Source organism: Bemisia tabaci, chromosome 1 (assembly GCF_918797505.1).
Source record: "Bemisia tabaci chromosome 1, PGI_BMITA_v3".
In the NCBI taxonomy this organism is placed as follows: domain Eukaryota; kingdom Metazoa; phylum Arthropoda; class Insecta; order Hemiptera; family Aleyrodidae; genus Bemisia; species Bemisia tabaci.
Window position 1 is genome coordinate 14,421,367 of NC_092793.1, and position 17,640 is coordinate 14,439,006.

Genomic DNA, 17,640 nt, shown 5'->3' on the forward strand with positions numbered 1-17,640 from the left:
CAAGAATAGATTTACAAGACATTTTTTGTCCATTGTATTTTTGAAGGAGCAAGATGATAAAAGGACACTTTTATATTTTCGCATGCTAGCCTATCAGGCTAATCAATAACTTTGAAAAACAAACTAGCAAATTGCGTGGAATTTTCGACGAGCGCCTGATTTTTCCCGCGCATTAGTACTTAGAATTACACGAATTGCCCTCGTCTCTCCTCAAAAAGCACAAAATGATGTACTTAGCACATATCGACGGTGTAAGTTGGCAATCACATAACTCGGTTTGCGACGTCGCAGTCATACTTTATTTTTTAAACGGAAAACTAGGTACTCAATGGCAATCCTTTAAAAGTCCCGTTATTTTTCTTCTCCGTGCGAAGAAAATTCTGCAAAAACTTCAAGGAATGATGTCAATTTGTTCTTCTTTAAAAAATAACATAGAAGCGGAGATTTTCAGACACCGCAAGCGAGCTATGTGATTGCGGACTTACGCCGTCGATATATTGCCCTTAAGAAACTGATCCTTAAAAATCTCTATGGAATAAAAAACGAAAGAAAAAAACCTCAGGTAGTCAAACACCGATCAATTTTCCCATTTGACTAAAAATGTGTTTTTCCAGTGCTGGGATAAGAAATGGAAACTCATTAATTTTTTAGCTTTCATTTGCCTTCTGATTCTAGATTATGTTCGAAGTAATTTTCTTCGTGGGTTCGATGTTCAACGTCACTTTTGTGCATCGTTTTGGGAAAAGAAGACTTGCCATATATTCTCACAGTTTTGCAGCCATCATGATCACAGGGATGGGCGTTTACTGTTCTTATTCATCCTTTTATGAAGATAATAGCAATTCTCAGCTACCCTGGATTCCGGTCGCTCTCTTCGCTATCCTCAATCTCGTTGAGGGGGTGGGCATCTCGCTATTGCCATGGCAGCTCACCTGTGAAGTCTTCCCGCCAGTGTAAGTTTGACCAGAATTTTTAAAATTATCAAGAACTACTGGATCATAATTTGCGCAAAATCTTCAATTTATCTCAGTCGAAACAAAAATTTGTCATAAAGGTAATAAATAGATCCAAGGTGTTGTGGATATAATTCTATAATTACTAAAGTACCTTTCGGCTTACGCCATCATCAGAAAATTTACAAAACTTGAAACACAAACGTAATTACGGTTTGAAATTTGTAAGATATTTTACATCATACATATCGACAGTGAAACTACCAGACCACGTATCTCGGTTTGCGACGTTGTAGACTTCCTTTCATACTTTCTCTTTTACATGGAAAACTATCCAACGTCAATTTCTAAAAACTTCTGCGATTAATCTTCTCTGTGCGAAGAAAACTCTGTGAAAACTTCAAGGAGCAAAATTGATTTGTTCTCCGTCAAAAGAATGCAACGGGAGCGGAGATTTTTAAACACCGCAAATGAGATACGTGGTCTGGTAGTTTCACCGTCGATATATATATGATGGTGTCGAAATTAAAAGATGTCATTAATGATCAAATTCTTTAAATTTCGACACCATCATTTATGTTTATACATGCGTGCGATGTAAAATATCGTACACATCTCAAACTGTAATAATGTTTATGTTTCAAGTTTTGTAAATGCTATGATGATGGTTTGAGCCGAAAGGTACGTCAGTAATTATAGAATTATATCCACAACACCTTGGTTCTATTTATCACCTTCATAACAAAATGGTGTTGTTCAAGTGGAACTCTGTAAAAATTTGTTGGCAGTATCTCAGGTCGAAATTTGCGTTGAAGTCTTAACTTTATGAGCCGACAGTAAAAATACAACACTGGTCTACCGTTGTCGTTTTGAAATAATTTTTATTACTGTTAATACTTCGTAAATGTCCAGTTAGTGCTTAATTTAAAAAGTAACCGAAATTTTGTGTTAATAGGGAAATTAGAACACAAAAAAGTGTTTTTAATATTTTTTGGTTCGTTTGGGGGGGGGGGGGGGGGGGGTTTACATTGACCAAATCCTCGAGTTGGAAAAATGCAACCTCTGAAAAAAATCAAGCGTGAGCCGCTAAGATCGAACCTAGCTCGCATTTGTGAGAGCAATGTACTAGCCACTCGAAGAAGCTCAGGTCCAATAAACAGGAGAACGTTTGGTTGCCTACCTCCTGTATTGAAGGAAACTTTTACTTTTTCTCCAAATGAAAGAAGTGAATAAACCGCCACAATTCGTTCGACCAATTATTTTAAATATGTATATGCATGTATACACGTAGGTAGAGGTGAAAGACGCCTTACTTAGAGCAAATTTTTCTCTTGGTGATTTTTTTCAAATTTATTATCTACATGTATTCTTCGAATATAATCTGACATGTTTCACACGTGCATAAAGACTGCTTTCATAGCGCTTTCTGTCGCTTTGCGACACCTAGCCGCGACAGTTTCCTATCCTTCCATACACTGAAAAAATGTATGCACTCACGCTTCATAAACTAAGTACATAATAAAGTATAGTTGGTGGCTACATTGTTAAGCTACATATTAGAAATAATACACGATACACTTACAAAACAAAGGAGGTACAGCAAAACAGGATAGTAACAAAAATTGGAACAATCATAAAAACATTTATGTTTCAGGGGACGGGGTCTCGCCGCCGGAATGTCAGCCGCCTGGTCGAAACTTGTCTTCTCGGCACTGATTAAATCATTCCTATACTTAGAAGTTTGGCTGAATTTGAGTGGTGTGATGTACCTTTACGCAGGACTCACAGTTTTTGGCATCTTGTATCATTACTTTTATCTACCAGAAACGGAGGGGAAAAGTCTGGAGCAGATTGAATCATATTATACGAATCATCACACCCGGAAGGAGAAAATTAAGATGGGAGAAAGGTGTCAACAGCGGTGATCGTGATTTTAACTTAAATTCAAACCGCACGGTAAACAATGACAAATATTTTGACGTCTCATGATGTTTGTGTTTTTGGCGACTGTGATCAGGGATGACAGAGTACAGAGGACATTCCTCGAAGTCGACTTTCATTCGGCAGGTTCCTTGTAGAATTTACTTAACTGCACTAAATTACTCTGAAGAGAGACACTTTTTTAGTGGGCTCTGAGTACAATAAGAATATTATTTCATCAGCTTTTGTCTGTCCACTTACTTAAGCTGAATCTGCTCGAAATCGATCCAATTGACGTTTCTTAACATCGGGTGAATTCATGAAATGTTTTTGCTTTTTTCACTTTTACACTATAACGTTTCTAATCAGTCTATAATGTGTGTTTGAAGCCAGGAAGATGAGTGTTTTTTTCACAGCTCCAATGACTCCGCAAAATCCATCGTTTCCCGTACGTCGAGTTGCTAATGCGCAAGTACAATAAGTTTTTAGAAATTGACGTTGGATAGTTTTCCATGTAAAAGAGAAAGTATGAAAGGAAGTCCACAACGTCGCAAACCAAGATACGTGGTCTGGTAGTTTCACTGTCGATATGTATGATGTAAAATATCTTACACATTTCAAACCATAATTACGTTTGTGTTTCAAGTTTTGTAAATTTTCTGATGATGGCGTAAGCCGAAAGGTACTTTAGTAATTATAGAATTACTAGGGGTCTGGTAGTTTCACTGTCGATATGTATGATGTAAAATATCTTACAAATTTCAAACCGTAATTACGTTTGTGTTTCAAGTTTTGTAAATTTTCTGATGATGGCGTAAGCCGAAAGGTACTTTAGTAATTATAGAATTACCAGGGGGCTACGCCCCCTGGCCGCTACGCGGCCCAACCCCCTGAAGGCGCTCCGCGCCAAGTCCACTATTTTTTGATTCAGGTCGCTCATAGGTATGCTTATAAAACAGTATGAACAAAATACTCAATCGGCTGGCTAAAGTACAGTGCTTTTCTTGAGAATAGTCTCCTGTATAAACGAGGATAATAGGAAAAAATGTCCAAAAATAAAAGCTCGAAGTATAAAAATGCCCAAAGTTAAAAAAGTCCACATCTAAAACATGTCCTAATATTTGGAATGTCCAGTAGCAGTATTATAGCCAAAAACAAAAATGCCCAAACGTGACGTGTGATTCCAATCAAACTTTATGATTTTGTGAAATTGGCAGTATTTTTCTAAATATTCCAGTAAAAGTGACTATAAAGGTGTGTCAGTAAAAGTGGCAAAAGCGAGAAAGTCTTGTGTGATCCTCGCACCATGATGGGGGGGGGGGCGAAGCCCCCCAACATGCCGCGCCGGCGCGAAGCGCCTGCGCCGCGCCCAAATTGGCCGGAGGCCAATTTTTTTATGAACTAATGAAATCAACCAAAAAGAGATCACCAAAATAGTTCCGCTTTTAAATGAAGATAGGAGAGTTTTTGAACTAAGATTTTCGCATGTCAAATTCTATGTTTGCGTTTTAGAGTGTTTAAAGATGTTAAAACATAGTTCAAGGATGTATCTTTTCTGCTTCGAGAATATTTGGAGAAACTAAGCCTAATACATATTAAACTGATATATTATAGAGAAAGATCTCTCAGTATTAAACATGTCGTGAATTTTGCATTCACGCTCTTAGATTATTGTTCAAATATGTTCCTTGATTAAACTCATTTCTTTTTTTATAGACTCGCCTCATTATTTATGTGAATTGAACAACATTTTGCCTTGAGGGACTACTACTCGTCATCCTCTTTTAAAGCACCTACCCTACCTGCAACGGGAGCCGAATAGCACATGTGTTGCTTCTAAACAGAGCCAAAAACAGATTTAGAAAAGATTTAAAGCAACTGATATCATGCCAATTTCACATCTCTGTTTCGTCTTATGTTTCTATGATTAGATATTTTCCTAATTTTGGAGTTCTCACTCATCAAAAAATAACTATTAATCCTCAAAAGCTTTGGTCTTTTATATGAAGTGTTAAATTAACATTCATTACGTCGAAGTTATCCTATCAAGAGATACCCAAAAGTATAGCACATATGGTAGATGTTGGACTCGCGTGAGTCCATTGACCTTCTATGCTCTTACCTCACTCTCAAAAATTAATCATGGAGCGATCCTCGATTTTTGAAAACTGAACTTAACAACTATCCACTTGAAGAATCACGTGATTCATCTCAACAATATTCGAAAATTATAAGCTATGGCCCCTGGCCAAAATTTCTCCACTTATTCTTGGTTCAATTGTATTTGCAGAGGCTCAGACTAATGTGCTCGTCGAGATCGATAAGAGCCCGTAAAGCTTGGAGAGGCAGCTGTAAAAACTTCCTAAAAAACTTGAATAGCACGTCACGTTAATTTTTGGCGACTCTAATAGGAGGCTACAGCCACTTCATCAAATTGAAGTCAGGCCGGTTTGAAGTTTGGAGTTCCAGAAACCCAATTTCGAAAAAGTCATTCAAAGTTTTATTCCTTCATGTTTGTAGCTGAAAATTGGACCACGTTTTGCATTGAGGAATCACTGTTTTCGGCCCACCCATAAAAGCACCGATCTTAATATGGGAAGTAATGGCACATTATGTTGTTTATTTTGGTGCCAGTAGATGGAGGTAAAATAGAATTTTTCTCTGAAAAAAAGAAGACCTTGCAAAATCAGTCATTTTTTAAATTGTAATTTCACTATGTATTATGTATTTTCAAATTATTGGTTATTCATCTTCGCAAGGTCGTCTAGATTTTAATATGCGATAGGACTAAACATTCGATGAAGCTTGACATCGTTCAAATGTACCTACTATCTGACTTGTGGATGTGGGTGCTTACAATATACCCGATTTTTCTTTGATGCAATCGAGATATAATCCGATGGATTCTTTACAGGCAGACGTAAGGCTATAAATTTGGGTTTGAAGTGCTCTATTAGGACAAGACTCCTCGAATGATACTACTCCTTATCAACCATGACGAGCTGCTGAATCTAAATCCTCCATGGATAACACTACTATCGACATTTTTGAGCGCGGTGACAAAATGTTGGAATCTTCGCTTCAAAGACGTGCTTTACACGAGGACAATAATCTATGATTTTTTGTAAATTCTGATTAAAATTCACGGAAGTTACCAGCTCTCAAGGATTTTTCAAATCGTTCATTTGAAACGTTTCTCATAAGTGCATAATATAAGGCTTGACAACCGTACAATCAAAGTAATAAATTAAAATCCAGAATGTTGAAAATTTCGTCCCAGTGCTCGATAGTGAAGGTATTGTGGAATTTATTTTTGAAATAGAAACTCTTGCTTCATGTAATTTCATTTGATACGCAACTATTCACAACCATCGTATGATAACTAGTGATCAAATTGAAAGTGCGGCCCAGAGAGTTTCGTCATGGTTTACCTCAAGAGACATTCTGCAGATCATACATATAAGTGTTGCTTAAGAATAAATCGGTAGGCCTCTTTGGCAAGAACTCAAATAAAATCTGTGAAGTATAAATGTAGTGGCGCATCCCTATCAAAAATTATGGCTCATTTTCAACGTCCCATGAGTGTTGTAAAATCGAAAAATCGCTTTAATTATTAATTTTATCGCTCTGATAAACGCTGTTTTTTTAAAAAAAGGGGGCCTCATTTTTTTCTCTCTCACTGGATCTAAATCCTTAATCAACGCCTGACAATCAGATTTTTTAGGTGAACGAGTTAGGTTATGATTTTTCAGCCATGATAACTGTAGCATCAGCCGTTATGGAAAATGACACGAACTCTTGCCACAAAGCTTCCGTGGAGAACGGCCTAAAAACGGACATCAGCAACAACCGGAGGGGCAAACGTCGTTTTAGATCAGCCAGCGCCCAGGTAAGTATAGCTTAAAGCTCTTCAAGTTACTTATTCACTAATTATCACCCCCCCTCCCCAAAAAACCCCCTTTTTAATAAGCATGTGAGGCTCAAATTCAACGACGGAACCATCACCCGGACTAAACGCTTCATTATGAAAACTAAAACTTTTGTATAGGCCGGAATTAGAGGTACATTTAAATTGAAATATTCGGAATGTTGGATTTTTCCGGTAAAATTTGAGCTGTATATTTAAATGCATACCTAAGGTTTTATTTTCAAAAACTCAAAATTTACAGACAAAAAACCAAAAATGTTTCTTTTACGACAACATTTTTAATCAAACATATATTTTTTCCATCTAAATGGTTTCAAAATGCGAAATGTAAGCAAAGTAAAAAGCTTAAATTAATATTCAAATATTTAAATTATCTGCGTAAATTTGGAACTCCATCTTATCGTGATTTTCACAGATACTAGCTTGCGTGATCCAGGCTTGGCTCCTTGTTGATCTGGGTATGGAGATGGCCACTCCAACTTTGATAATCGGAGCGCTACACAAAATTTCAGCTGAAGCTGAACCCTTGCACATGAATGATGAAGAAGCCTCCTGGTTCGGTAGGGCTCCAAATTAACTCTGTAATTTATCCGCAACATAAATAAGATTTCATTTTTCGATAGGCCTGTCGATATTAATAGGCAGAGGTTTAAGAGGGAAAACTTGGCAAAATTGACCGGTAGATAAGGCAAGAAATGAAAAAAAAAAACAAAACACTACTACAGCTTATGTTATTTCATCTCAAATTCGCGCACAACATGTTGATCGTATTGAAAACTTTCGGAAATTCCCAATAGAAGCGTATTTTCGTTGGTGATCGGCCAAGCTAAAATGCCGCGATAATAGCGGCGAGATCATCATCTGGTTGGTAAACATTTGAGGTTAGACTTTCGAAATTGATGCTGATCAGTTGTAATCATCTTCATCAGGTCATTTCTAAACCCTACTTTATGTAGGATTATATTTTGGCCCCAACAGTTGCAAGAATTCCACCTTCGATCTGTCTGGTGAGTCCCGATGTTGTTTCAAAAAATTATGATCGCGTCAAAGTAAAATACGAAATCTTCTGCCCCTCCCATTTTGACTCGACCGACCACTTACAAAAATACGCTTTAGAGGTCCGGAATTTTTAGCTCCATGCCACGGATGTTTAAAACAGCCTGGAAAATTTGCGAGCCGTTGCGCAATGATTCTTGGTGCAGTATTATCCCGCTAGATCGAGATTTTGAAGGCAGTTGATCCTCAGGCCACCAATGAGCTTCGAGTTTCGTCGTTTGCGCGTGAATTTCGTCACTTAAAGGTGCCATGGAAGCACGGAACTTTTCTGCTTATAGGTACTGAATTTTTTAGAGAGGTACTGAAATAGTACTGTATAAGTACTCAATATTTGCCGGCCAGTTTTCGTAGACATCTATTTATGCGCGGCACAAGAATCCGGATATGGGAAGTTAGCAGTTTCGAAAACGCCTTCAATTGCGGCGTGATACCTCACGCATTCCGGAGAGTACGAATAATTGTATCATTGCGCCGTAGCCCTGAGCAATGCGAAGATGGTAGATTAATATTGACGTAGCCTCCTGCCTCCACGCTCGCCTTGTCGGTTTTCCTTTGCAACTATTACAGTTTTGACCGCATAATTTAGGTGTGCTCAAGCTAGGATTGTATTTAGTAAACGGATTTTTTCATCGAAGATTTAAGAATTAACTATAAACAAGCGGTAAAAAATATAACTAAATAAATTAAGGAACTCAAATCAACAGTCAACTTAAAGGTACCGAAAAAGTAGGGACTTTTTCTGCTCATTAAAACTGTCGGAAATTTTTTCAGCATTATAAATATAAATGCTAAATCGACTTTTAATTTTTTCCCGCGAACTTTTCATTTATTTCATTTTCTCACTTTCAGTCTACTACTTAAAAATTATCAACATTTTGAGGAGTAAATTTCTCCAGACCTTCAAATTTTAATTTTTATCGATTAATTTGTATTTTGGATGTCGCTGAAGAAGTGACAATTTGTGATGCCATTATACCTTGGGATCTTGAACAAATGCCCTTGTGATCTTTTGATCCTGTTTGCTTGATTTGCTTATGGCATGTCGTAGCCACTAAATGAGTCTATACTTAATATGTTATTCAGGTAGCATATCGAACATGATATTTTTATTCGCAAGCTTATCCTCGGGGTTTCTCCAAGAGTTGATTGGACGGAAGGGCTCCATGATTGTTGTGAACGTGCCTCGCTTCGCAGGATGGATGACACTCTACTTCGCCTCATCTTTATCCACCATGTACCTGGCAGCTGTTGTCATGGGCATATGTGAAGGCTTATGCGAGGCGTCGGTTCATTCGTACATCGGCGAAATCGGAGATCCTCGATTAAGAGGCACCCTAGCATCTATATCCAGTCATGGTTATTTTTTTGGTGCGTAATCACTGTAATCCTATATACGTAGCTTGAAAATAGAAAAAAAAAAATAATGGATCAATTGTGCTGGTCACAAAATTGTGGTTTGGTGCTTGATTCTTGTAGGGGTGGTTTCACGATAACTGGAATAATTTTGTCGCCGTAACAGACGACACATTTTTCGGTCAGATTTTTAGTAGTAATGATAATCACTAGAGTTTTTTTTTCATTATTAATCTTCACAGGGTTACGTGTTATAATGAGTTTCAAAGATTTATCGCTCTATACTTTTCAATTTTAATATATGAATGGCCGGAAATGTGCTGTTTGTTACGCAGACTTTTTACCGCGTAACAGACAGCACATTTTCGGAATTTACATAATATTAATTGAGAAGTAGAGCAATAAATCATTAGGAATCGTTATAATACGTAACCCTTTGAAGATAAATGCGACAAAATGCGAGTAATTATCATTTCTACTAACAATATGACCGAAAAATGTGTTGTCTGTTACGGCGACAAAACTATTCCAGTTATCATGAAACCACCCGTAGATAATCTAATAATAATATGATTTGTCCAAACGGCGAATTTCTGCGTTGAATATTGACCGAGATGTCGCCCTTTGAAAAGTCGGGTTTTGACGTTATCCACCGCGGTTGGGACACCCTTGGTTTCTTCTACCATGCTTTCATCAGAGTTTCAAGTCCAGTAACCAGTGCAAATGCGTGTTGCCCTGCTTAATGAAGCACGGTGGAAGAAAGCAAGGGTGTCGCTCTCGCGTTGGATGACGTCAAAACCCCGATTTTTCAAAGGGCAATATCTCGGTTAATATTGAACGTAGAAAGTTTCTGTCCAGACAGATCTTATTCTTATAGGCTAATCTACCAAGATCAAAAATCAAAACACGTGCCAACGCGCCTATGACCGGCGCAACTAACCCATTAAGAAAGGCAAAAACATCTCTCACAAACTGTAAGTTTCTCAACACGTTTACTGCCAACGTAACTTATCATATAGGTACTAGCCGTTCTGGACGCGCTTTGCACGTCCAGAACGGCCAGCCAAGGGGCTGCGCCCCCTGGACCCCCGATCACTCGCTACGCGAGTGACATTCTGCTCGCTCCGCGAGCCATTTTTCTCAGTGATTGAACATTTGATCACTAAGATGTATACATTTTGAAGACTCTGGAGACAAAAATTATTTCGTCGCAGAACCTTGTCGCCGGAGCGTGCCATCATTTGCACATGAATAGATGTGTGGAGATGAAGCGATGATGGAGATCGATCAATTCTTCAAAAACGCATTTGACTGGGACGTCATCCCTTCGGGTGGCGGAAAAAGACAATCCATGGATCTCCTTCCGCGATTTGACTCGCTGAAGTAGCAAAAGTTCATCTTTACCTCTTAAGAAGATTATCGGTGGCGTAGGGGTCTAAAAACTGCTCAACGATAGTATAGTTCGAGTTCCGAATCGCAATGAGCCCACTCGTGTTTTTTTCTTCTTATATTTTCATCGCATTTAAATTTCTCTGATGTTTTTGTTTTATTCTCTCTGATTGCATATTAGTTATCATATTCTCATTTCATTTCCTTTCCCTTTCCTTTTTCCTTTTCTGTAGCATCTTGGTCCATTTACAATTATTATTTTTAAATAGCTTTCCCCTAGTATACAATTGATGCTTCAAACGGAATCAATTGTTTTAATGACATTTTCGGCTAAATCATGGGTTTTCCCAGGAAGGCAGCCTCTCGTCCCTCCCGGACTCTATTGTTGCCAGATAAGTTGCTTTTTTAGCAATTTTCCCAATTCAAATCCATGTAAAATATTCACATTTGTCGCACAATCTGGCAACCTCTCGAGTGAAATAGAAAAAGGTAGAATCGCTGAAAGTCTGAATCCTTCGAAGTTTATATTAATGAGGATGATGATGATGATAGTGAAAATACCAGACCACTTATCTCGGTTTGCAACATTGCAGACTGCCTGCCATACTTAATTTTTTTAAGCACACTACTCAACGTCAATTCTTGAAGACTTCCGTGATTTTTCCTCTTTGAGTGAGAAAAAATCGTTTAAAAATTCAAGGAATGATATTGGTTTATTTTTCTTTATAAAAATAAAACGGGAGCAGAGATTTTTAAACACCGCTAACAAGATACGTGATCTAGTAGTTTCACTGCCGATATGCTAGATGGAATCGCACACAAAATTTGAGGACGCAGGCAGCGCTGTAGGTACTGCCGTGCTAAGGAAAAACGCCGTATGAACCTTCAGGCGTTGCCAAATTTCCTTTGATAAGACACGAATTTCCTGATAAGCATATGAAATTTCTTCTTCAAATTGTTCTTCAAATTTTGTTCGCAATTTCACCTGAAGTTCCTGAAAATTGCAAGGAAAAATATTCTTAGTTTTTTTCCAAAACAAACATTTTATCGGAGGAAATTTTCCTTAGCACGGCAGTATAAGTGTACAGGTTGTAAATAGGTCGCGTTCCTCGTAGTTCTTTTTAAATTAATCCTTTTGTACCTAGTTATTTGTAGCCTCATGAATACGTCTAACTCTCGAATGTTCAATTTTGCGTAAAGACGACGGTGCTTCTTGACGCGCGCTGGACCGCAGCGTAGAAGCCAGGGTTTAGAATCCTCCAGTTAAATTTAATAAAAAGCACTGTTATGCACTAAAATAATGTCAAGTCAAGATATTTCAAACGTATCTCCTACGCTGACTTACCATGGGCTTTATGTATTTACAGGAACTCTCACTACTCTTATTCTTGGTTGCTACTTTGAGTGGAGGACGGTTGTCTTGATCAGCAGTGCAGTTCCTGTATTGGCATTTATTTGCTTAACACAGGTGAGTTTAAATGTCGACCAGGTGAAAAGAAGTAGAAATACAAATCCAGAAAAAATTACCGCTATGATACGGACAGCCTCATTTCATTGTTTATTTGTCCGCTAGAAGATTCCATCTACATAATTGCATTCTACGAATATATTTGATTTTTTAACCCAGAGGCGAACTAAGAAGACTGTCATTAGGTATTATCGCACGAATGTCACTTGAGAGACATCAGAGCAGTCTAACGTCAATTTTCAACGCTTCGCGGTGAACGTATCAAGCATTTTCAAATTTTCTGCAATTTTTATATCTGTGCGCATGCAAGAATCATATTGAGTATATCTCCATCTCTGTCTGTTGAGCAAACTTCGTTCTTAATAAATGCTTCCAATGATTACCTGATGACGCAATGTTTTGCCCCGTTTTATTTTTAAAATCTGTGTCCAGATTCCTGAATCACCGACGTGGCTCATCGTGCGCAATCGACTCGATGAAGCTAAAAAGTCTTTATGTTGGGTGAGAGGATGGGTGTCCCCAGATGAGGTCGAGGAAGAATTTCAAGAGATGGTCAATTACGTGAAAAATTCTTCCGAGGAAAGTTTGAAAGCATTTAATTCAAATGAATGCGCAGAATCAAATGCAAGTTAGTATTTTTTTTAGCAGCTCCTTTTTAGTGCTTAGAGTGTCATAAAATGCTATAGACTCCATATGTCTTTGACAAGGTAAGTGAAACGTAGGTATACTGGTATACTCTCCCCGCCCTATTCGGCCAGAACTCGGCTCTCGGCTCCCGCCGCTAGAGCTGTGGCGCGAAGTTTGAATTTCAACAATTTTGCAGTCTTGGCCGACAGAGCACAGGGGTGAATTTCGTGAGCCGCCCTGAGCGCCGTCCGCAGCGCTCATGGCGCACGACCCGCCTTTCATTACTACACTTCATCTACCCTGATAAAAATTGGCGATAGGAGCTGTGTTTCAAAATACCATAGGAGTTCTTATAGCCGACTGAAGAGGGCGATAGAAAATCATATAGCTGGCTGTAGAAAGTGGAAAAAATCCTACGGCCGGGCTACACGAAGCGATAAAAAATTATACAGCCGGGCTATAGTTCCTATCGCCGGGCTTTACACTTTATCACCTGGCTGTTGCTTTTTCGCCATCGGCTATGAAAGGCTATGAGAAATTGTGTAGAAATTCTTATGCTTTGTAAATCCTTAAGTTTCTACGGAATCACCTTAATATATACAAAACGCACATTATATTTTCCTTTACTACATATTTTTTTTCATCAATTAAAATGAGAATAATCCATTCAGAGTGTGCAAACATTTCTAAGTCATGAGTTGAAAAACTCTGATTCCACGAGATTAAATATTAGAGCCTAACACAAAGCGGAGCGGCGGTGCACTGGCGCCTACAAACCTAACTGGGATACTTCACGCATTGCGCAATGCGTGAAGTATCCCTGTTAGGTTTGTAGGAGCCAATGCGCGTTCAGCGTTGGCTGCCCGCCTGCCGCGCCGCGCCGCAGCGTACCGCGGCGCTTGAAGCAACTATTTCACACCGAGGTATTGCACAGTATTATACGAAATTGAAGGCGCTCCAACATATTAGAAATGGCAGGCATCCTTCAAAAGTACGGAGTTTTCCTCACAAATTAAATCAAGATACTGCGGCCCAAAAAGAGAGCGGTAGTTCAAAAACTCACTAAGTCCTAGCATCCGTAATTAGTAACGTTTAGCATACACTTTATCGCCAGGCTGTTGCTTAATCGCCATCGGCTATAAAAGGCTATAAGAAATTGTGTTGCCGGCTATAGAAGTTTTATAGAAGCTTTATAGCTTTTTATAGAAGCTCTTACAGCCGGCTGTAGGTCTATGATTTTTTGGAACACAGATTCTACTGCCAATTTTTACCAGGGTAGCTTTGAGAGTTCACTAGTTACTTCACACGACTAGGGTGTAATTTTAAAACTCGAAGATTAAAAATAAAAAATGTACACGATAAACGAGTTTCTCCGCCAGGGAGCTCTCCCCGCAAGAAATCCTTCACCATTCGCCCGCCGAGAGAGCCGCGGCATGCTGCCAGCGCAAAACGCGAATACTGACGCCAACAAACCTAACGGGCTACTTCACGCATTGCGCAATGCTTGAAGTATCCCTTTAGGTTTGTAGGCGTTCCGTTTGTCTTGTTTGTACAAGTGCTTCAAGGGCTACGTGAGCAACGCACCCGAAGACAGTCAAAGAATGATAAAATGCATAGGTATCATACTAATACAATTTTCGATGTCTTATCTTGCTGACGATGTTATCAACAATCAGCTCGCAGGATTAGACACTATTCCGGGTAGATCTACTACCTACCCAAAATCTAGATGATAATATTTGACCAATCTGTCAAAGAATGAGCACTACATTGCTTCTATCATGTTGCTCCTCGGCATTTAGTTTCTGTCGTTTAATGCTTGACTATTTTCACAAAAACATGACGCAATTTTAATCCTCCATAAAAAATATTTAACTTAGTTCTATTTCCCTTTTAGAGAACTTGACGGTTTTCAAAGGCGTCCTCTCGACAATGAAAGCGGTGGCAAGCAAAAAGGTGTTACGTCCTCTTTGTATGGTATGCACCGCCTTCCTTATTTCACAAGCAGGAAATGTAATAGGTATAACTCCGTACATGATCCGAGAGCTAAGAGAACTGGGAGCCATTGTTGAACCGAAACTCATTTTGGTAAGACTCTCATGAAGCAATTCTTTTTTGACCAGTAAACAGCAAAAATTTTTCGAAGTGTTATCAACTGTAATCATAGTCAGATGTAATGTTTAATACTAAAATGACAATAAAATGCCGGTATTGTTTAATGATAGCGAAATTGATTGATGAATTGATGAATTGAAAAAATAGATTTTATGGGCGTTCTACGTTTCATTTTACAATATATCTTTGTATAAATTGGGTACAGGAGCTGCAATTCAAAATACTCCAGGAAATTTTATAGCCGGCTGTGGAAAGCTATAGAGAATCATATGGATGGCTTTAGAAAGTGAAGATAAGCATACAGCCGAGCTATACAAAGCTATAGAAAATCATATAGCTGGCTATAGAAAGTGAGGATAATCATGCAGCTGATACGAAGCGATAAAAAATTGTACAGCTGGGATATAGTTTATATCGCCGGGCTATACAGTTTTTCGCCTAGCTATAGCTTTATCACCATCGGCTGTAAGAGGCTGTAATAAATTGTATAGCCGGCTATGGAAGCTATAAGAGATCTTAGAACCGGCCTTGGGCCTATTGTATTTTGGAATTGTATTGTATTTACGAATCACATTGCCAATTTTTAACAGAGAAGTCCTATTTTTCGTTGTTTACTTTGTCTCCTCCTTTTTAAACATGCATTAAGTCTGATTTCAGGTTATGTTTCAAATCATATTTATGGTGGGTTCGTTAACAAATGTTGCATTCGTCCGACGTTTCGGAAAACGGAGACTGGCCCTTCTGTCGCAAGGACTCGCAGTTCTCTGTATCCTAGGAATCGGAACATTCTGTTCATTGGCGTTCAGCAGTGCCGATCGCAGTCCTCAGCTCTCGTGGATCCCAGTTGCACTCTTCTTCTTCCTCAACTTCATAAACGGTGTCGGCGTCAGGCTCTTGCCCTGGCAACTCCTCAGTGAAGTTTTTCCACCAGTGTGAGTTAAATCATCACCTTATCTACATTGCTGCACACTCAAAACTTACTCGGAGATGGACGGAAGGGAAAAAGAAAAAGGAGCTGACTCCTGGTTAGAGGGACTAGGACTTGAGTGAGAGACGGAAAACTTGAGGCATCTTAGCCATTCTTTCGAAAATTTTCTTCCAATTGTACGTATTTCTGTCAAACGGAACTATGTGCACTATGACGTGAGTCGTGTTATGCATACTTTCTTATGGGTCTTAGGGCTCATGTCTTAATGCACATAGTTCCGTTTGACAGAAATACGTCCACTTATGCATGGATTTTAATTGGATTTAAATATTATATTCCTTTAAGAGTAATGCTTCAAAGCGCCTTCTCAACTGATTTACCACACAAAGGATATTAGAAATTTTTTTTACAGGAGAAAAAAATTAATCTTTTTAAAAAAAATACTATTACAGCAACTTGAACCGAAATAGTCAGTGCAAACATGAAATATATAGATCCATGTTAGTTTCTCTCAACTAGAATTTGAATTTTTAAATACCTGACTAAGAGTTTCTGGATTTTAGGTTCTCCTAACTTTTTTTTTGTCTTTTTCCAGGGGTCGAGGTTTCGCCTCCGCAATCTCGGTTGCCTTTGCGAAGCTTATACTTTTCACGCTGATCAAAACATTCTTGATGACGGAAGACTGGCTACACTTAAGTGGCGTGATGTATCTCTACGCAGGCGTTTCCTTTTTTGGTCTCTGTTATTACTACCTATATTTGCCGGAAACTGAGGGGAAAACACTCGAGCAGATTGAATCTTATTTCACCAAGAACCACGATCGAACAGAAAAATTTAGAATCGGCAACCAAGACAGAAATACACTCTATTAAATTATTTGAATTACTTTCAACTCGTCCTCATTCACCGTCTCACTTTGTTCTCTCCACATATTCAGAATAATTCTGATCCAATTAATTTTGTAGGAGAATCACTGTATTTCTTAAAGGATTTTATAGCGACACATTATGCATATTTTGAGTGGACTCAACATGAACTTTTCTCAAATTTCAAAAGTAGGAAACAACCTGGACGCGATACAAGTATTCGTGCTTGATGGATGAGGATTGTCTTGGATTGGATTGTCATGGATGAAGATTGTCTTACTTGAAGGGGACATAAATTTGGAATAGAATCACATAGCCGGCCTCTTCATTTGGTCTTAGGAAACCGTGCGTCTCAAAAACCAATGAATAAAAAAGTAAAATCAAATTTGTTGATTTTTTTACGTTTGTCATGATGACTTCACTTCTATTTTAATGTAGGTACGCATGTTATTTCAAAGCACACTCACCTAATAAATACAAAGTAATTGGAGAAATATTATTATGGATGGAATTGTAGGGAGAGAACGGTAAGAGTCACCCATATTGAAGTCAAGAACGAACTGAATCAGCTTGAAGTTCGACCGATATCACGACTATTTGTACTTATCGCAGGAAGAATGATAACGAGAACGCTACATTGATCACTAAAACCAAGATAAAATTATATTTACAGAATTCTATGATAAAAAAATATCAACCGCATTATTCTGATGAATTGATTTATCCCATCATACAGGGTGTTTTAAAGGAAAAGGAGGGGTGTCGATGCCTACGGGCCGTTTTTGGGGCCACCCTGAAATTCCTCAACCACGCATGCAACTATTCGTATGTCACGGTAAAAAAACTTTAAAAACCGCAAAACACTTTCAGATTTGAAGGGGTAAAGAATCCGGCCAAAAGTCTTAAACTTTAGTGAACCAAATTGTCTTGTTACTTCTAAAAGGAAATGAAAAATTGTACTGCACTGCAAATCGAATGTAAGCCCCTTCATTTATGATTGATGCATGGAACAGTCATGACCTGTAAGTGTGTTTAGC

The 17,640-nt window shown here is 38.4% G+C and overlaps 1 protein-coding gene across 1 annotated transcript in view; it reads left to right on the forward strand.

Moving 5' to 3' along the window:
• The window catches only part of LOC109039790 (uncharacterized), a 29,994-nt gene extending 13,370 nt beyond the window's left edge, over nucleotides 1-16,624 (forward strand). Inside the window, exons 7-16 of the mRNA XM_019055454.2 lie at nucleotides 676-953; nucleotides 2,608-2,875; nucleotides 6,598-6,762; nucleotides 7,217-7,361; nucleotides 8,941-9,225; nucleotides 11,967-12,067; nucleotides 12,500-12,695; nucleotides 14,592-14,782; nucleotides 15,467-15,741; nucleotides 16,333-16,624. Of these exons, the coding sequence (XP_018910999.2) occupies nucleotides 676-953; nucleotides 2,608-2,875; nucleotides 6,598-6,762; nucleotides 7,217-7,361; nucleotides 8,941-9,225; nucleotides 11,967-12,067; nucleotides 12,500-12,695; nucleotides 14,592-14,782; nucleotides 15,467-15,741; nucleotides 16,333-16,609 (2,181 nt within the window). The 3' untranslated portion in view covers nucleotides 16,610-16,624. The remainder of the gene's footprint in view (nucleotides 1-675; nucleotides 954-2,607; nucleotides 2,876-6,597; nucleotides 6,763-7,216; nucleotides 7,362-8,940; nucleotides 9,226-11,966; nucleotides 12,068-12,499; nucleotides 12,696-14,591; nucleotides 14,783-15,466; nucleotides 15,742-16,332) is intronic.
• Nucleotides 16,625-17,640: the final 1,016 nt, after the last annotated feature.